Source organism: Pituophis catenifer, unplaced genomic scaffold (assembly GCF_029215685.1).
Source record: "Pituophis catenifer annectens isolate HBS135680 unplaced genomic scaffold, rPitCat1.0.hap2 SCAF_15, whole genome shotgun sequence".
Lineage (NCBI taxonomy): Eukaryota > Metazoa > Chordata > Lepidosauria > Squamata > Colubridae > Pituophis > Pituophis catenifer.
In genome coordinates, this window is record NW_027256895.1 from 9,289,081 (window position 1) to 9,310,893 (window position 21,813).

General features: G+C 38.1%; 1 protein-coding gene across 1 annotated transcript; it reads right to left on the reverse strand.

The window, feature by feature from the left end:
* Positions 1–1,503: 1,503 nt before the first annotated feature.
* On the reverse strand, positions 1,504–9,575 carry LOC139324319 (vomeronasal type-2 receptor 26-like). The gene is made up of 6 exons (XM_070954042.1): positions 9,412–9,575; positions 7,976–8,267; positions 6,780–7,643; positions 6,116–6,343; positions 5,579–5,705; positions 1,504–2,396 (listed from the first exon to the last, which is right to left on the reverse strand). Exons 1-6 carry the CDS (start codon positions 9,573–9,575, stop codon positions 1,504–1,506), a joined length of 2,568 nt encoding a protein of 855 aa, XP_070810143.1.
* Between the last annotated feature and the right edge of the window lie 12,238 nt (positions 9,576–21,813).

Genomic DNA, 21,813 nt, shown 5'->3' on the forward strand with positions numbered 1-21,813 from the left:
ATGTCCCTGTCGGAGTCTGACTCTGAGATGGAAGAGGAACAGCTGATAGCGAGCAAGAGAGTGGCTCCATTGGCTGTGGAGGAAACTGGGGAAGAGCCAAGTCAGGCTAGGCAGAGCAGAGGAGAGTTAGAACAAGGGAGAGGGGGTTCCGATGAAGATCAAACCCCACCTCCTCCTCATCCTAGGGCATGCAGGGAAGAACAGAAAAGAGAACAATGGGGGCTGCGTGGCTTATGAGGGAGGAAAGGGCCCCAATCTCCTTCACAAGATACACCTGGAGCTGGAGTTAAAAAGAGTCAGGAACAAACACTGAGTTCATCTTGTGTTTATCTGAGTTCCTGGCATCCTCCCAACTGGTTTAATTTACCGCCGTGCTACTTCAATTCTGAAATTCCTTATCTTGCTTGCCCTGCCAGTTTAATTGCCTTATCTTGCCCTGTTGGATTTATGGTTGGAAGTTTTGTATGCTTACAAGTTTATGGAAGGGTTTTTCTCCAGGCTGGAGAGTAATGGGACATTGGGGGCAAAGTTTGGAGCTAATAAAGGGACTTGTAATTATTTTCTGGCTGTGTTGCCTTTGTGCCACATCCCAGATCATCACATTATCCATACCATGAGGCTAATGGCAGGATTTATGAAATTGATGCTTTCCAAATGGCCAGTACTATCTAACACACCATCCACACACCTTAGAAGACAGTTTTAAAAAAGGAATGGAAAAAAATGTGAGGCAAATTTGATTATTACCCATACATGTGGATTATCATGATCAAATATTCAGATTCATATCTTGTAATCCAACATGGAAACCTGGACAGCAATTAATCTTTAATTAATATTAATTGATAGACTTTGATATTGAGACAGTAAATCACCAGGAATGGGCAACTTCTAACCAGTTCCATTTGATTTATTATCTGATACAGTTCAATACCCTTCTGGCTTTGTTCTTCCAAGGGAAAAATAGACAGCACTCATTCAGATCCAAACCGACAATGGCAGCTGTCAATATTGGAAATCCAAATGGGGACTAAATGTGACTGTGAGAATGTCATGGAAGCTTTCCATCATATTGGGAGGAAATGCCCCACTGGAGGTTCCCTGGTTACCGGCATGAACTGCATCATCTTGAGGATGTTGCTATCCAATGTCTAAATTATCTGGATATCTGGCCATAGGCTTAACTACTTTAATAACTGCTGATACATATTTTAATTTTTCCTCATAATTTTATTCATCATTCATATTGTGCATTTTCAAAATAATTCACTGTTCTGGTGTTTTATATTTTGACTGGGGAATTCTGGGAGTCAAAGTCCATACAGTTTAAACCTGTCAAGGTTGAGAAACATTGCTCATCCTATATATGCCACAAGAAATAAATGAATAAATAAACTCTGAAATTATTTAATTAACTCTTAACTGAATATCACCATCTCATTTAAATTTAAACTTTCCCAACTATTGTTGGGAAAAATATAACATGCCTATGATATAATAACTTTATTTTATTAGTCCTTTCTTAGTGTTTAGTTCTGGTTTAAAAACAATGATGAAGCATTTTGGGAAAAAGATGCATCCCAATAACCCAGCACTGGAGGACAAGATGGAGAAGATCTCCACAGCCACCATGGCTTTTCCATTGGTACTCAGATAAGTTGGAACAAAGGAGATCCACACACTGCAGAAAACCAACATGCTGAAAGTGATGAACTTAGCTTCATTAAAGCTGCCAGGTAAATTACGGGCAAGGAAAGCCACAATGAAGCTGGCAATAGCCAAGAAGCCCAGATAGCCCAGGACACAATAGAACATGAAGATAGAGCCTTCATTGCATTGCAAAATCATGATTTCTGTAAGGGAATTCATGTCTAACTCAGGGAATGGAGGAGATATTGCCAGCCACAGAATACAAAGACCTGTTTGAAGAAAAGAACAAGAAAGGATAATGGAAAGAGCCAATCTTTTCCCCACCCATTTTCTCATTGAAGAGCCTGGCTTAGTAGCCATGAAAGCTACAACCACGGTAATAGTTTTAGCTAACACACAAGAAACAGCAACTGAGAAGATGATGCTGAATGCTGGTTGCCGGAGAAGGCAGGTTACTTTCCCTGGCTGACCAAGGAATAACAAGGAAGAGAGAAAGCAGAGCAGAAGGGCGATAAGGAGAGTGTAAGTGAGGTCCCGGTTGTTGGCCTTGACAATGGGGGTATCTCTATGCTTAAGGAAAATTCCGAGCACACCAATTGTCATGAAGGAAAAGGAAACAGCAGCTGAGGCCAGACTGATCCCTAAAGGTTCTTCAAAGGACAGGAAACTCATTGTTTTGTTAAGGCATCGATCTTGCTCTTGACTTGGATACTGATCCTCAGGACATTTGAAACAATCTTCTGTATCTGGATAAAAAGATCAAGTAAAGATCATTTACTTTCTATTTCTTTCCAATATGTTCTATAATATTGTTTGAAGACTGACATTCCTTCCAATCCTACTTAGCCATGACCTTGTCAGAAATTCAGAAATTCCAATCAGAATTTACCATAGTTAAGCGGATAGTTTTCAATTTTCTCTATTACAGTGTCATACAATGCTTTGGATGACCACTATATAAAAGATGGCTGGACCAAAATTTGACCTTGGTCACTATGTATACTTTGGCCTGCAGATGACAACTTCAGGGACCCAAATAAATAGTTTGGATTTTGAATTCTGAGGCAAAAATGTCATATGAGAAAAGATTTAGATCTTATTGGACCTGTGTTGTTCAGGTCCTTAGTCTTTCAAGCCATATTGAAAGCAGCTATCAGAATAAATTGAAAACATTTCTTTTCTTTTCTTTTTTTCTTTTTTTTTGTAAATGTTTTTTATTATTTTTCAAACATAAGCATAAAATATAACTTTCAAGAGCAAAAACTCGATCCGGTCATAGATGGTTAGCACGTTTACATTTCTTTGACAGATTCCATTCACAATTTCCCATTGCATCTTTAACAGGTAAAAGTTCAAAACATAAGAAGAATAAATTTTAACATAGATTCTAACATCCTTATCTATATAAATCTATTATATCAATACAATTTTAATTTCATATTTACTTTAGCTCATTTGTGTCTAAGTATCAATCCTGCTTATATCTGATTCTTCTCCACATTGTCTTTATCATCTCTTTTACCATCAGTTGCAAAATACTTTTTAACAATATTCTAATCTCTTATTCTAATTATTAACCATAATTTTATCACCTCAAAACTTAATTTCAAATTCAATACATCTCCATTTTTCTTACCATTTATACAACAAAATTCTAACTATATTTCTTAGACTCTTGACCCATTCCATCAAATCTTGATATCTTAAATTTTATCATTACTTTTACACATTTCAAATTATACAGATTCATCCCTAAAATTTTATTTAAACTAATTGCTAGCATGTTCTCCTCCATACCTCCTTCTATTTTGGCTAATTTCCAGCATGTTGTGTTTGGCTGATTTCCAGCCTAATCTCCTCCAGAGCACCCACTATTTTGGCTAATTTCCAGCATATTCTCCTCTGAGCCTCTCACCATTACTGGCTGATTTCCAGCATTTTATGTTGGCTGATTTCCAGCATATCTCCTCCAACTCTCCTCCTGTTGCTTGGCTGATTTCCAGCATTTTATGTTGGCTGATTTCCAGCATCTCCTCCAACTCTTCTCCTGTTGCTTGGCTGATTTCCAGCATTTTATTGGCAGATTTCCAGCATAGTCTCCTCCAAAACTCCCACCATTATTTGGCTGATTTCCAGCCCATTCTCCTCCAACTCTCCTACCAATTGAAAACATTTCTTGTATTTGTGGATCTCACAGCAGCATACGATACAGTATGGAGGGAGGGCCTATTAAGCAAATTCCTCCACGCTGTCCCCTGTAGGACTATGGGCCGCCTAATAAATAACATGCTTTCAGCAAGAACCTTTCAAGTCATTATGGGTGACAAAATTAGTAAGCAAAGACACCTGAATAACGGACTCCCTCAGGGCTCCATGCTGGCCCCATTTCTATTTAACTTATATATTTCCGATATACCACCCATGCTATCAACAAAGTTCTCTTATGCCGATAACCTGGCATTAGCATATAGCCACAAGGACATTGAAGCTACAGAAGGTGTACTTACAGCCGACCTTAAAACTTTGAGCACATACTTCCAACAATGGAGGTTAATCCCAAGTGTAAGTAAAACAGTTACATCATGTTTTCACCTTAACAACAAATTGGCAAAAAGAGAACTCAATGTATACCTAAACAACTAACTGCTCCCATATGAGGCAACACCAAAATATCTGGGGGTCACCTTAGACAGAACTCTGTTTTTTAAAAAAACATATTCAGAATATGGCTGCCAAGGTTAACAGCAGAAATAACATTTTACAAAAACTATGCGGAACAATTTGGGGAGCTTCAGCCCAAACACTTCGATGTGCAGTCATCGGGCTTTGCTACTCTGCAGCGGAATACTGCGCACCTGTATGGATAAACAGCTCACATACCAGACTTATTGATGTTCAACTTAACCATACGATGAGGCTAATTACTGGGTGCATAAAATCTACACCTAGTTATTGACTACCAGTTCACATACTTCCCCCCACTTACGACGACAAGAAGCTCTCATTCGGGAGTATAGTAAGATCCTGTTAAATTCCTCTCTACCCATTCATGGCTACATTCCTGATCTCTTAAGATGCCGATTAAAGTCAAGAAACCCACCACTCTTGACAGCGCTTAAGCTGCTGGCCAATCATCAGAACACCACACAAAAGTGGATGGAAGTGTGGAGTAGCTATTCCCCCCCAAGATATTTCTGAGCATATTAATCCTAATAGTATACCTCCAGGATTTAATTTACCCTGACACATATGGGTGACATACAATAGAATTAGAACAACTCATGGGGTGTGTGCCGACTCTTTGTATAAATGGGAAAGTCACCTTCAGCACAATGTGATTGCGGGGCCCCCCGACAGACTATCCAACATATAGTGAGGGAATGCTCTAGGTATCCAGGAGATTTTAGGGACTTCCTCTGCGTAACAACGACAGCTACTGACTGAATCTCCAAACTCAACATTAAACTGTGAAATGTTATTTCTGTTTTCCTCTTAGGTTTCTTACTGCTTTTTTTAAAAAAAATGTTTTAATTGTTTTAACCTGTAAAAATGAAATGTTTTAATATTGTGTGTGACCAGCCATATGCTAAATAAATAAATAAAATAGCTTGGATTTTGAATTCTGAGGCAAAAATGTCATATGAGAAAAGATTGGATATATGAATGCTGGGATCTTGCGAAGTATCTTAGTATTCTCAAATATGAGAGATTATTAATAACTGAGGTTTATAGGGATTGCCTTTATTCCTTGCTTTGAAGCAGGGTTAAACTCAATCTCATTGAGGGCCGCATCAGGGTTGTGTTTGAACTCAGAGGGTTTTGTGTGTGTGTGTGTGTGGCCCGGGGTAGCCGTGGTCACTGTGGGTGTGACAGTGTCTCCAAAATTTGCAGCCATTGTCTCCAAAATTTGAAGGATTTCATTACTGACCTATCTTGGTAGAAATCTTCCCCTGTGGACACGGCATACAATCATAGCAGCAAAAGCTTTTCTCTTCAGATTGTCTCTTCCAAGATCCAGGATGACAGTATTGATTGCACAGAGAAACTGGAAGAACCTGTTCATAACATGAAAAATGTTGCACCATTAGTTGCCGAGTTGTTAACCATTTGGAAATAGAAGCAATTAATCATCCTATGAAGGGAATCTTGGCCAGCAGAGATCCCTTGGAGATAATTTAAGCTATTTCTTTCATTGTTTAAGGAAGATGTTAAAATATAAACATTCCACATGCTTGCAGTCCATACTTCATTAAAACTTTTGTGCCATTCAAGAATTGCCTAGAGGCATTTGAAATGCATATTCTTAAAAAAAAAAATAAGAAACTGGAATACCTCATAAATAACATTTTTTAAAAGTTGCAAAGAGATTCACCAAGTTTTTCTTCACTGGGTATAATGGAGGAACATGATACATTTTTTTAGGAAAATGTATGCAGCAATCTGACCCATTCAAGAATACCCATACCTGGTTAAAATCTTTGTGCCATGCAATCAAATTTTCATTCATAATCAATTCATTTCCATCTGCAGCATTGGGATCTATTCTTCCAACTTTCACTCTCTGGATGGATTTGTTTGAAAAGGTGATCATGTTGATGATGTCAAATCCTTCTGCAATTTCCATGTTTTCATTAAAAGACACTGTTTCTCCTGCTGAGTTGTTGAAAGAAATGCTTTGAAGAAATGGGTGCAGCTACAGAGGAAGGAGGAGGAGGAGGAGGAGGAGGAGGATGTTTAAAGAATAGTGGGATAAAACATTCTATGAAACATTTCCCATTCTTTGCAAATTTCTGTATGCAACTTGATGTGACAAATATAAAGAATTAAGGTGGAGAGTATCACAACATACAGTAATGAGCACACTACTTTCCATTTTCATGGATATAAAAAGCAATATATTACTGTCAAAAGAATTTCACATCTTTCTCTTGGTTAGAAAGTGGAATGGAACCCAGTGGTAGGATTTAATGAATGCAGAAGAATAGTACGTTCCTTATGTATTTATCATTGATTGATTAATTTAATCATAGCTATTTGAATGATATATTGTGTCTGAAAACATGCTTCAGCTCATTTTGTGATCCAAGTCACTTTCTAGTAAATGTTTCACATTTCTTGGACAACTTTACCTTAAAAGGTGATAGTTCTTGAGCTTCTGGGATTTTATTCACCCATATTTTATTCTGACTGGATTTTTTTGATTGTAAAGCTTGCAAAGAATGAGCCACAGCATAGATACCGTTATAGATGCTATAACTATGACCTGTCATTTGCATTTCAAAGAGAGGTCCAGGAAGACTGTCCAGATTCTCCTCCCCAGTACATTTTCCCATGTCCATTGTTGGTCTTTCTGAATTAGACAAGGAACAGTCAAATGCTTGCTCCCAAAACCCTTTTAGAAATCCATCTCTTTGTCTCCAAGAGGGTTTTATAGACTTCAGAAATTCTTTGAAGGCTAGAACTTCATCTGAATGTATCTGAAAAGAAATGGCCCCATCAAACAATTGGAGATTCCAGGTCCTTACATTTGCTGTAAGTATGAAGTCCACTTGACTTGTTGTGATCCATACCTTTCTAAGGGATATTTTTAATTTATCTTCAGGATTGCTTAAAAATATGGGAGATATCATCCAGATAAGTGTATAAGACTCTCCATAGAGAATAAATACGTTTGCTTTAATGTCTGTGAAATGTATGTAAAAACCTTTAAGTATTTCATTGAATGTATGGATGTCATCCAATGGAAGCTGCGGAGGGATTCTTTGTATGAAGGCTGGACAGATTCCATGACGAGAAAGCATCTCCTGTAGCTTCTTCAAAAAGTGTTCTCCACTTTCATTTTTGACAGCAAAGAGTCCAACCCATTTCCATCCAAAATGTTGAAGCAATCGGATAAACCCAATGTATACAAGACGTTCATTTGGTGCCATAAAATAAAAAGAAGAAAACTTACTGATATGAAATTCTTTTGGGGGGAAGGATCCATATGGGAGCTAAAAGAAAACCAAAAAAAAAAAAAAATTCAACAGGTGATTTAGATTTTCTTCCAACTGTTCATCTTCATGAATTAGTTTCCAGTACAACAGGGTTGAAAATGCAGCTAAATTTCTGTTATTATTTTTCTAATTGGAAGATGATCAAATACCAGCAAGTTGAAATCTGTCTTTACCAGTGCAAGTTAATTTTAATTTTCAATGTCTTCCTAAGTATGGAATGAGATTTCCTTACAATCTCATTTTTGTGAAGACAAACACATGAAAATAAATTCTTAAGAAGGCTCTTAACTAATTAAGAACTAGAGAAATTTCCTCATCCCTGGACCCACCTGTGGTATTTTGTAGAACTCTACAATATCTGCCATATGGGATGAAGTTTCTGATCCAAGTCCTCCAATAATGGCCACGAGATCTGTCTGAAGTCCACATTTGTAGTTGGGCATAAATCTATCTGATTTGAAGAGCAGGTCCAGGGTGGTCCGAAAAGTCATCCTTGCATCATAATAACTGTCGTGAATATGGAACCCAAGGGTAATATTGGGCAAGATTTCTTGATTCTCATTGATTTCCTTGACAGCAAAGGCCAAGGAAAGGAGATGTTGGTAGAATTTTGTAATCAGACTGTAAGTAAAAAATGTTTCGTTTTAGAAAGTGAATGAATTAATTGATCACCAAGAACACAGGGCCTGGTGGCTCAGCAGACTGATAGCATTGTGATTAACACCAGCTGTCTGCAATTACTATAAATTCGAATCTCACCAGGCTCAAGGTTGACTCAGCCTTCCATCCTTTCTAAGGTAGGTAAATTGAGGACCCAGTTTGTGGGGGCAATAAGCTGACTTTGTATAAATATACAAAAGTATGAAGGCTATTGCTTAACGCATTGTAAGCCGCCCTGAGTCTCCCAAGAAGGGCGACATATAAATCAAATTAAAAATAATAATAAAAAAATAGCCATTTGTACCTGTGATTGGAATTTAAAAGATTAAATTCCCTTTATACTGTTTCAAAATATCATGGAAGTTATTCATTAAACAATACAGTAATTTATATTTTTAGATTGTCTATTATTGGCCAATGAGAAAGATGTTGTGTTCTGTTTCATAGAGAGGAAACTAAACTTATTCCGCTTCTTTATTTTAATCTTCTTTAACCATTTTTGTTCTTCCATTTCCTCCTTTTTCTGAGGAAATGTGTTAATTGTAAAGAACGTTTTTCCATTTTTGCATTGCATTTATGGAGATGAGTGATCATTTCTGAACATTTTCTTCTTATATTATGAATTCCTACTTTATGTATTTATATTCTAGGTGTTGAAGTGTGTGGTGCTTTCTGAGCTTGATCGTTCCCTTTCAAATATTTTGCCTCCCAAGTAGGTAACATATTAAAAGCTTTGCAATGCTCTTTGGAACACTAAACTTATTACCTAACCTGATAATAAAATATCTGCATGAAATAACTAAGGTTAGATATCATGAAAGATTGTTTTGAGTATACCTGAGCTATATATGCTGTCTCACATTAGTAATCTAGGTGTCCCTTAGACATTCAAATTCATATTTGTACCACTTTTTTCAAAATAATATAAAGACTCCCTCATTTCCATAGAGGCATAAAATCTGAAATCTCAGGGGGGAAAAATCAAGAAATGCTTGGTTTGACTTGTGACTTTATCTGCCTTCTTCGAGACCCTTGTGAGTCAAAGAAACTGATGTAGATATCTAGAAACGATCATTAGGTGAAGAAAGATATGAGATTTGCTTACTCTGAAAGTCCATAGAGCTCCCGAGAAGGATGTTCATAAAATAAATGTTCTCTGAAGGCATAGATGATATGTGAAGCCATCCCTCCAATGAGGACATCACCAGGTTGGTACCATTCATGTGGAACCGGAAAAGGATCAACCTCTGGACACTTGAGTGCCTTCATTTTGATCACGGGGAACATCAGAAAAAACAGTGCATCAACTGCTAAAAAATCTTCTAAAAGAGGTCTCCAACGTATCAACCCACACCAATGGATGTGACTGAGCATCCTGGGTTTTCCCAACATGCCTCCTAAGAGAAAAGCATCAGCCTAAATTTTTAACTTCAATGGAGATACAGAAATAAGCAATGACTGAGATTTCTACAACCCAAATCTGAAATTGGTCTGATCAAAGAAAGAACAGATGCTGGAGAAAACAAACTCAATAGCCCTGTTTGATTCTTCTCACAACCTCAAGCTCTTCATGGAACCAGAGTTCATTTACAGTATCTTTCAGCCATGCATTCTGGTTTCACTGCTTTCCTGAAAATCTCTGGAGCTTTAAGCAGAAAAACCCATTATAGTAATTTGGACTCTTCAAGGAAAAGTTAATTATTTACTTCATAATAAACAAGATGTGCAATAGCTATTATTTAGCTTAGCATGGAACTGAAGAATTTTTGCTTAGAAAAAAATAATGCTTCAATTTTCATTAACCATTGCAGTATTTCCCAGCCACTTATAGAATCAAATAGAGACTACAACGTTAACTGGGTGTATCAGTGTAAAAAAAAACAAACAAAAAAAAAACAAACAAACAGCAATTTTGAAAAATACAGGGCCTTATAGAGATTGTACTTATTGAAGATGGGATGTCATGAAAAACGTGAAGAAGATTACAGTGAAAAATCACCACATAGATATAAAATTTCACTAAGAACCGAATGTGAGTTTAGGGTGTTTTTCTTTTCACTTGTGTCAAAATATTATACAAGTCTTACAGAGAGTGTTATTCAGGGGTGAAATCCAGTAGGTTCTAACAGGTTCTAGAGAACCAGTAGCAGAAATTTTGAGCAGTACGGAGAACTGGCAAATACCATCTCTGGCTGGCCCCAGAGTGGGGTAGGAATGGAGATTTTGCAGTATCCTTCACCTGGTGTGGGGTGGGAATGGAGATTTTGCAGCATCTTTCCCCTGTATGCCCACCACACCACACCACGCCCACCAAGCCACACCCACAGAACCGGTAATAAAAAAAAATTGGATTTCACCACTGGTGTTATTCAAATAAGCATGTCTTTCCATCCTAAAATCTATAATCTCAATAGGGAAAACTGACCCAACCTGGAGAATATATTCATAATTCATAAGTTTTTTTGTCAAGCATACATAAGATAACAGGTAAAAGTATAAACATAATTTGAATACATGAAAAGAGTAAGTAGAAAGGCATATTAGGACAGGGACAGTAGGCACGCTGGTGCATTTATGCACGCCCCTTACTGTTCTGCCCCAGCTACGGGGTCCCAAGAAGTGTAGCACACACACACAGCTCCAAAAACTCTTTTTAATACAAACAGACCCCTTTCAAAATGCAGGCTTTAACCACAAATATCCTTATCAGCCTGCTATGAATTACAGAGATTAAACAAAGTCCGACAAGGGTTGGCAATCAGCCCAGAAACCAAGTTGTAACAAAAAACTCACTCTCAAAATGCTCTGCATAGGACCAAACGTTGTTTCCAGCAACTTTTGCTATCTGTATGCTAACTTAAATAGGCTAAGGGAGTGGCCAATTAACCCCAAGCCTTACTCTCAAGGAGACTTCCTCCTGAGTAGCCACTCCTGCCTTTTGGCAGCCCTACGTGCTTAAGCATTGAGAAAAGGCTCCTCCACTTCACTCTCTTCACTTGAAGGAGCCTCTGGAGGTTCTGAAGGCCTGGCTGACTCTTATTTATTTATTTATTTTGCTGCATTTCTATGCCGCCCAACTCCCAAGGGATTCTGCCTCTGCCACCAGATCCTCTTCAGCCTCCTTGCTGTCCGACTCAAGCGTCGGCTGCACAGGCTGCTGGCGTGACACCACACCAGCCTCCTCATTGTTAGGATCAGCCACAATCCCCGCAGGCCGCTGGTGGGCCACAACACTTACAGACCTCTTAGGAAAGGGGTGAGGTCAACAGTAGACAGTTTAAGGTTAAAATTTGGGGGGGTTTGGGGAAGAAACCACAGTCAGGTAGTGCATTCCAGGCACTGACCACTCTGTTACTGAAGTCATATTTTCTGCAATCGAATTTGGAACGATTTACCTTGAGTTTGTATCTTTTATTTGTTCATGTATTGTTATGGTTGAAGCTTAAGTAGTCATTGACAGGAAGGACTTTGTGACCGATAATTTTATATACTATGCTTAGGTCAGACTGAAGTCGGCATAGTTCTAATTTTTCTAAGACCAAAATTTGGAGTCTGGTGGCATAAGGTATTTTATTGCGGTTAGAGGAATGGAGGACTCTTCTCGTAAAATATCTCTGGACTCCCTCGATTGTATTTATGTCCAATATGCAATGCAGGTTCCAGACAGATGAGCTGTATTCAAGAATTGGTCTAGCAAATGTTTTGTATCCTCTAGTTAGTAGTACAACATTACCAGAGAAGAAGCTACGCAAGATTAGGTTAACAACTCTTAATGCCTTTTTAACAATGTTGTTGCTGTGTCATGAGCTTTTTTTCAGGTTTTGGACCCATTAAAACAAGAGATATTTCCAAAACAGAGCATGGCTCCAAGAGACACTCAATTCAGAATTTTCTCCTCCACTAAAAATAGACATTATTTTTCCTTGATCACTAATCACTAATTTCCTTTTTCCTAATATATACCCTTCCAATTGGTTAGAAATGTTATTTTCGCTTCCTACTTGTGAAATCTGATAAAGACTCAGAATCTCAGCAATGTGGTAGAAGGCATCGGTTTTAAGTGCTCCAATGACGCCCAGAAAGGTTTTCTTGGTGCCCCAATTATAGTTGAGGAAGAATCTATTGGAACTGAAAAGCAAGTCCAAAGTGGTCCAATAACTCATCATTCCATCAGAGTAGCTGTCATAGATATGGAACCAATGAGTGACCTTACTCAAGAATCTGAGATTCCCACTGATTTCCTATGAACATGCTGATAGAATTTGGTTACTGCTCTGTTGAGAAAAAAATTTAAACTAAGTTTCTACTTTAGGAATTGACTTTTTAAGACACTTTATTTCCATCTATCATTGCAAATTTCCTTTATAGTGGAAAGGCAACATTAAAATAATTTGTGTGGATTTGCAACTAAATTGTTTCATTGTGAGCACAGAATTATTTTTGATTATTTATGATGTGCATCTAAAACTTTAGAATGTCTACAAATCCTGCGAATAGTATATTTATATATATATAAATATTTATATATATATAAATATATATATTTTCTTACTTCTTCGTAGGGTTTATGTGTGTTTTTCTTCTAGCCAGGTTTTCCCTATGTAACCAAGGTTTTTTGTAGCTCCAGCTCAGTAGAATCACATCCACTCGATTCTGGGCTTTTTTCTTTTCTAACAGCTAGCAAGCTCTTACTGCAAGGTGGGAGACCTAAATAGATCCATTTCTAGCTCGTTTGCTTTCATCAGTAGGCCACACCCATATCTTATGTATCCTCCCTGTAAAGGTACAATATCAATTTTCTTACTTCTTAGTAGGGTATATATCTTTTAATTCATAGGTATAAATGTGCGATATTTTTGCAATCAGGGTTTTTTCCTATGTTGAAAGATGTTAAAATGGCCATGGTGGGATGAAATCTCTATTCATCGCTTTCAGGCCTGACAGACATTTTATGTTGTTTCTTCTGAGACTTATGGGAGACTGGGATAGCACTATTTCGGCCTTCTTGGACCTCTTCAGCCAGACACACCCATATTTTATGACTCCTCCCTGTAGAGGTCAAATATTTATTTCTTTTAATTCATAGGTATAAATGTGCGATATTTTTGCAATCAGGGTTTTTTCCTATGTTGAAAGATGTTAAAATATATATATATATGTGTGTGTGTGTGTGTGTGTGTGTGTGTGTGTGTTAAATAATATGGCAAAATAAAAAATCCAAGAAAAGTAGAAATGCCATTTATTTATGAACATAAACTATTCTTTTGAATGTTCCTTTGAAATGGGCAATTAAAACTAATAAATATTTCCACATTTGGGTTCTTCTGATTGCTCTTAAAGCATGCAATCTGGTATCCTACTTAAAGTATGCAATTTGGAATCCTACTTTGAAGAATTTCTTTACTTGTCTCCAGGATTATGAAAATCTTCTCATGGAATGTTGCCCTTTAAATGGAAGTGGATCTTTGTTTGATCTACTTCTCTTCTCCAATTTTGTACCGCAGACTGGTGGAAGTTAACCATGGTGGTATGAATTTCTCTCTTATAAATAATATTGTTTTATTTTATTGTTACCCTACCAAATGATAGTCTGCAGCTTATTTCTTGAGTGTTGATTCTGTCAACTTGCAAACCTTTCCTGACCTGCTCCAAAGTTGCCATAGGGGGATCGAGTCTGGCAGCTGCATCGAGGAATTTACACCTCAGTCAAAACAAAACACATCTTAGCCAGCCAAAGTGAAGGCCATCTCCACAGAAACCAGTAATGACCAGAGGGGGTGACTTCTACGATCTGTGAAATTGCTTCATTGGGGAATTTGACTGATGACAAAAATTGGGGGAGGAGGAAACATGGTCAGAGGCAAGGCGCAGATTGGGTGAAGTCAGAGTTGGCTTCACTTGGTTCGTGCCAACATGACCCTCCTAATAAACAACTGGATTTTTCTTGAAACTTTGCTTGAGATTCCTGATTTCATTAGGGCATCGGTCGGAACTCTTTATTGTTCACAGTTGATTTTAAGAGAAAAATATTATCCAACACTTCAGGATTTTCTTTATCTTATTAAGCTGCCACATAGAAGTGTGGGGGGTGTCTTATTTATTTTTCCAAACTTATTTTTCCAAAGCACCAGAAGGCAAGACATGAAACAATGGATGGAACTAATCAAGGAGAGAAGCAACCTGGAATTAAGGAGAAACTTCCTAACAGTGAGGAAAATTAACCACTGGAACAGCTTTGCCTTCAGAAGTTGTAGGGGCTTCATCACTGGAGGTTTCTAAGAAAAGACTGGACATCCATCTATCCAAAAGAGTAATTATATTCTGGCTGTGTTGCCTTTGTGCCACATCCTGGGTCATCACATTATCCATACCATGAGGCTAATGGCAGGAGCTATGAAATTGATGCTTTCCAAATGGCCAGTACTATCTAACACACCATCCACACACCTTAGAAGACAGTTTTAAAAAGGGAGTGGAAAAAAATGTGAGGCAAATCTGATTATTACCCATACATGAGGATTATCATGATCTAATATTCAGACTCATATCTTGTAATCCACCATGGAAACCTGGACAGCAATTAATCTTTAATTAATATTAATTGATAGACTTTGATATTGAGACAGTAAGTTGCCAGGAATGGGCAACTTCTAACCAGTTCCATTTGATTTATTATCTGATACAGTTCAATACCCTTCTGGCTTTGTTCTTCCAAGGGAAAAATAGACAGCACTCATTCAGATCCAAACCGACAATGACACGTATCAATATTGGAAATCCAAATGGGGACTAAATGTGACTGTGAGAATGTCTTGGAAGCTTTCCATCTTATTGGGAGGAAATGCCCCACTGGAGGTTCCCTGGTTACCGGCATGAACTGCATCATCTTGAGGATATTGCTATCCAGGCTATAGGCTTAGCTACTCTAATAACTGCTAATACATTTTTAATTTTTTCCCATAATTTTATTCATCATTCATATTGTGCATTTTCAAAATAATTCACTGTTCTGGTGTTTTATATTTTGACTGGGGAATTCTGGGAGTCAAAGTCCATACAGTTTAAACCTGTCAAGGTTGAGAAATATTGCTCATTCGATATATACCTTAAGAAATAAATGAATAAATAAACTCTGAAATTATTTAATTAACTCTTAATTGAATATCGCCATCTCATTTAAACTCAGTATTGTTGGAAAAAATATAACACGCCAATGATACAATAACTTTATTTTATTAGTCCTTTCTTAGTGTTTAGTTCTGGTTTAAGAACAATGATGAAGCATTTTGGGAAAAAGATGCATCCCAATAACCCAGCACTGGAGGACAAGATGGAGAAGATCTCCACAACCACCATGGCTTTTCCATTGGTACTCAGATAAGTTGGAACAAAGGAGATCCACACACTGCAGAAAACCAACATGCTGAAAGTGATGAACTTGGCTTCATTAAAGCTGCCAGGTAAATTACGGGCAAGGAAAGCCACAATGAAGCTGGCAATAGCCAAGAAGCCCAGATAGCCCAGGACACAATAGAACATGAAGATGGAGCCTTCATTGCATTGCAAAATCATGGTTTCTGTAAGGGAATTCATGTCTAACTCAGGGAATGGAGGAGATGTTGCCAGCCACAAAATGCAAAGACCTGTTTGAAGAAAAGAACAAGAAAGGACAATGGAAAGAGCCAATCTTTTCCCCACCCATTTTCTCATTGAAGAACCTGGCTTAGTTGCCATGAAAGCGACAACCACGGTAATAGTTTTAGCTAACACACAAGAAACAGCAACTGAGAAGATAATGCTGAATGCTGGTTGCCGGAGAAGACAGGTTACTTTCCCTGGCTGACCAAGGAATAACAAGGAAGAGAGAAAGCAGAGCAGAAGGGCGATAAGGAGAGTGTAAGTGAGGTCCCGGTTGTTGGCTTTGACGATGGGGGTATCTCTCCGCTTAAGGAAAATTCCAAGCACACTGATTGTCATGAAGGAAAAGGAAACAGCAGCTGAGGCCAGACTGATCCCTAAAGGTTCTTCAAAGGACAGGAAATGCATTGTTTTGTTAAGGCATCGATCTTGCTTTTGACTTGGATACTGATCCTCAGGACATTTGAAACAATCTTCTGTATCTGGATAAAAAGATCAAAAAGAAAGTCATTTACTTTCTATTTCTTTCCAATATGTTCTATAATATTGTTTGAAGACTGACATTCCTTCCAATCCTACTTAGCCATGACCTTGTCAGAAATTCAGAAATTCCAATCAGAATTTCTGAAATTTAGAAAATAAGGTGGGTTGCAGTCCCTCTCCCTCTCTATCACTCTTTCCTTCTCTTCAATATTGATGATTACACTTTTTAAGCCAATTTTACAATAGTTAAGCAGATAGTTTTCAATTTTCTCTTTTACAGTGTCATAAAATGCTTTGGATAATAATAATAATAATAATAATAATAATAATAATAATAATAATAATAATAATAATAATAATAATAATAATAATAATAATAATAATTTTATTTCTATACCGCCCTTCTCCCGAAGGACTCAGGGCGGTGTACAGCCTATTTAAAAACACAGAACAAAACAACAATTAAAATTTAAAATCATTAAATAATTAGGCTCCAATTAAAATCCCAGAAATTTAAAATACCCCAATTTAAAATCGTTATGTTAATAGCCCGGCCTGGCGGAACAACAGGGTCTTCAGTGCGCAGCGAAACACCCGGAGGTCGGAGATCTTACGCATTTCCGGGGGCAGTTCATTCCACAGGGCTGGGGCTCCCACAGAGAAGGCCCTCCCCCTGGGTGTCGCCAGCCGACATAACTTGGCCGATGGCACCCTGAGGAGACCCTCTCTGTGGGAGGGGACTGGTCGGTGGGAAGCTATTGGTGGCAGAAGTCGGTCTCGAAGGTACCCGGGTCCTATGCCATGGAGCTCTTTAAAGGTGGTAACCAACACCTTGAATTGCACCCGGAAGACCACTGGGAGCCAGTGCAGCTCGCGCAGGAGGGGTGTCACATGGGCGCAACTAGTTGTACCCATAACCACCCGCGCGGCCGCATTCTGGACCAGTTGGAGCCTCCGAGTGCTCTTCAAGGGGAGCCCCATGTAGAGAGCATTACAATAGTCCAGCCGGGAGGTGACAAGGGCGTAAGTGACCGTGCGCAGGGCATCCCGATCCAGAAAGGGCCGCAACTGGCGAATCAGGAAAACCTGATAAAAGGCCCAGATTGCAAGCCCTCTCTGTGGGGGGCAAAGATTCACCCCCAATAGTCAGCGATGGCACCTGCTGACTATATCGGGGCGCCGGAAGCCACAGCCACTCGGTCTTGGAGGGGTTGAGTCTGAGCCTGTTCCTCCACATCCATACAGTCATATGGATGACCACCATATAAAAGATGGCTGGGCCAAAATTTGACCTTGGTCACTATGTATACCTTGGCCTGCAGGTGACATCTTCAGGGACCCAAATAAATAGTTTGGATTTTGAATTCTGAGACAAAAATGTCATATCAGAAAAGATTGGATATATGAATGCTGGGATCTTGCGAAGTATCTTAGTATTCTCAAATATGAGAGATTATTAATAACTGAGGTTTATAGGGATTGCTTTGTTCCTTGTTTTGAAGCAGGGTTAAACTGAATTTTATTGAGGGCCGCATCAGGGTTGTGTTTGAACTCAGAGGGTTTTGTGTGTGTGTGTGGCCCGGGGTAGCCGTGGTCACTGTGGGCATGACAGGCCTTGAGTTTGACACCCCTGCTTTAGAAGGTGGAAAACATCATCTTTAGTAAGAAATAAAAAAATCGTAATTTATGACAAAACAATTTGTTTGCAGCCATTGTCTCCAAAATTTGAAGGATTTCATTACTGACCTATCTTGGTAGAAATCTTCCCCTGTGGACACGGCATACAATCATAGCAGCAAAAGCTTTTCTCTTCAGATTGTCTCTTCCAAGATCCAGAATGACAGTATTGATTGCACAGAGAAACTGGAAGAACCTGTTCATAACATGAAAAATGTTGCACCATTAGTTGCCGAGTTGTTAATCATTTGAAAATAGAGGTAATTAATCATCTTATGAAGGGAATCATGGCCAGCAGAGATCCCTTGGAGATAATTTAAGCTATTTCTTTCATTGTTTAAAGAAGATGTCAAAATATAAACATTCCACATGCTTGCAGTACATACTTCATTAAAACTTTTGTGCCATTCAAGAATTGCCTAGAGGCATTTGAAATGCATATTCTTTAAAAAATAAAATAAGAAACTGGAATACCTCATAAATAACATTTTTTAAAAGTTGCAAAGAGATTCACCAAGTTTTTCTTCACTGGGTATAATGGAGGAACATGATACATTTTTTTAGGAAAATGTATGCAGCAATCTGACCCATTCAAGAATACCCATACCTGGTTAAAATCTTTGTGCCATGCAATCAAATTTTCATTCATAATCAATTCATTTCCATCTGCAGCATTGGGATCTAATCTTCCAACTTTCACTCTCTGGATGGATTTGTTTGAAAAGGTGATCATGTTGATGATGTCAAATCCTTCTGCAATTTCCATGTTCTCATTAAAGGACACTGTTTCTCCTGCTGAGTTATTGAAAGAAATGCTTTGAAGAAATGGGTGCAGCTACAGAGGAAGAAGGAGGAGAAGGAGGAAGAGGAGGGGGGGAGGAGGAGGAGGAGGAGGAGGAGGAGGAGGAGGAGGAGGAGGAAGATGAAGTTTAAAGTATAGTGGGATAAAACATTCTATAAAACATTTTCCTTTCTTTACAAATTTCTGTATGCAGCTTGATGGGACAATAATCAAGAATTAACGTGGAGAGTATCACTATATACAGTAATGAGTGCACTGCTTTCCATTTTCATGGATATAAAAAGGCAATATATTACTGTCAATAGTATTTCACATCGTCCTCTTGGTTAGAAAGTGGAACACTTACACTTTCTAGTAAATGTTTCACATTTCTTGGACAACTTTACCTTAAAAGGTGGTAGATTTTGAGGTTTTGGGATTTTATCCACCAAGGTTTTACTCTGACTGGATTCTTTTGATAGTAAGGCTTGCAAAGAATGAGCCACAGCATAGATACCATTATAGATGCTATAACTATGACCTGTCATTTGCATTTCAAAGAGAGGTCCAGGAAGACTGTCCAGATTCTCCTCCCCAGTACATTTTCCCATGTCCATTGTTGGTCTTTCTGAATTAGACAAGGAACAGTCAAATGCTTGCTCCCAAAACCCTTTTAGAAATCCATCTCTTTGTCTCCAAAAGGGGTTTATAGACTTCAGAAATTCTTTGAAGGCTAGAACTTCACCTGAATGTATCTGAAAAGAAATGGCCCCATCAAACAATTGGAGATTCCAGGTCCTTACATTTGCTGTTAATATGAAGTCCACTTGACTTGTTGTGATCCATACCTTTCTAAGGGATATGTTTAATTTATCTTCAGGATCGCTTAAAAATATGGGAGGAATGATCCAGAGAAGTGTATAAGACTCTCCATAGAGAATAAATACGTTTGCTTTCATGTCTGTGAAATGTATATAAAAACTTTGAATTGCATGTATGGATGTATGGACTTCATCCAATGAAAGCTGCGGAGGGATTCTTTGTATGAAGGCTGGACAGATTCCATGATGAGAAAGCATCTCCTGTAGCTTCTTCAAAAAGTGTTCTCCACTTTCATTTTTGACAGCAAAGAGTCCAACCCATTTCCATCCAAAATGTTGAAGCAATCGGATAAACCCAATGTATACAAGACGTTCATTTGGTGCCATAAAATAAAAAGAAGAAAACTTACTGATATGAAATTCTTTTGGAGGGAAGGATCCATATGGGAGCTAAAAGAAAAGCAAAAAGATATTCAACAGGTGATTTAGATTTTCTTCCAACTGTTCATCTTCATGAATTAGTTTCCAGTACAACAGGGTTGAAAATGCAGCTAAATTTCTGTTATTATTTTTCTAATTGGAAGATGATCAAATACCAGCAAGTTGAAATCTGTCTTTACCAGTGCAAGTTAATTTTAATTTTCAATGTCTTGCTAAGTATGGAATGAGATTTCCTTACAATCACATTTTTGTGAAGACAAACACATGAAAATAAATTCTTAAGAAGGCTCTTCTGCCCTTCTGCAGAAAACACATCAAGACCTTGAAAGATGGAAAAAGCTCAAATTGTCTCTGATTGGTAAAATTGCAGCGATTAAAATGAATATCTTACCTAAAATTTTGTTCCTATTCCAAAACATTCCGTTATCATTAGACAAAAAATTCTTTTTGGACTTGAACAAATATATTAGAAATTTTCTGTGGGAGGGCAAGAAATCGAGGATTTCTTTCAAGATACTCCAAGGGAAAAGGAATTTGGGAGGTTTTGGGCTCCCTGACTGGGAACTATATCAAAAGGCAGCAAAAATAATCTGGATCAAGGAGTGGATCAAGTTACAAGATAGGAGAACCCTGATTTTGGAAGGACATGACCTCCTAGAAGGATGGCACTCCTACCTTTGGGATATAAAGAATAAGAAAAAATCCTATTTCCATAAACACAAAATCAGGGAGACTCTTATTCGCACGTGGGTCGAAATTAGACAGAGGATCTATACCAAGGTACCCAACTGGCTTTCCATTATGGAAGCGTTGGCGGCTCCAAACAGGAGAGATGATTATAAATGGGGTACATACAAGGACATCCTCGATGAAGAAGGGAAACTTAAATCGCTGGATCTATTGAGGGATCAGGGCTTTAACTTGGATTGGTGGAACTATTTTCAGATCAACTCAAGATTCCAAAAAGATAGAGACAAATTCGGTATAGCAGCGAAACACGGAAACTTTGACAAAATTATTTGGGGAGCAGATAAAAAATGTTAACAAAAATTTACAACTTTCTATTAGATGAAGATAAGGCAGAGTCCATAGCAAAAAATCAACTGAACATCTGGGAAAAAAATCTAGGACATAGACTAAATTTTAATGATTGGGAGATAGCTTGGAATAGAAACTACAAAATAACCAAATCGACAACGTTTAGGGAAAATCATTACAAATTGTTACACAGGTGGTATCTAGCCCCAGCAAGGCTAGCCAAGATGTTTCCAAATCTCTCTCCCACATGTTGGAAATGTGGAAAAATGGTCGGCACCTTTTATCACTTATGGTGGACTTGCCCAGAGACTAAAAAGTACTGGTCCAAAATCCGACACTGGCTCTGTGAAATAACGGGACAGGAGGTAGTCCTAGCCCCAGAACTTTTCCTCCTAGGCATAACCGAAGAAGGCTTTAACAATAATAAAACCCAACTGATAATCCAGATCACAACTGCGGCTAGATTAGCCTTCGCAAAACGCTGGAAAAACAAACTTATACCCTCAGAAGAAACTCTAATAAATAAGATCCTAGAGTGCGCAGAAATGGCGAAACTGACAAGTGAGTTTAAAAACGAGGACAACTCAAAATATTATGATGTATGGGGTATTTGGTATCACTGGTTGAA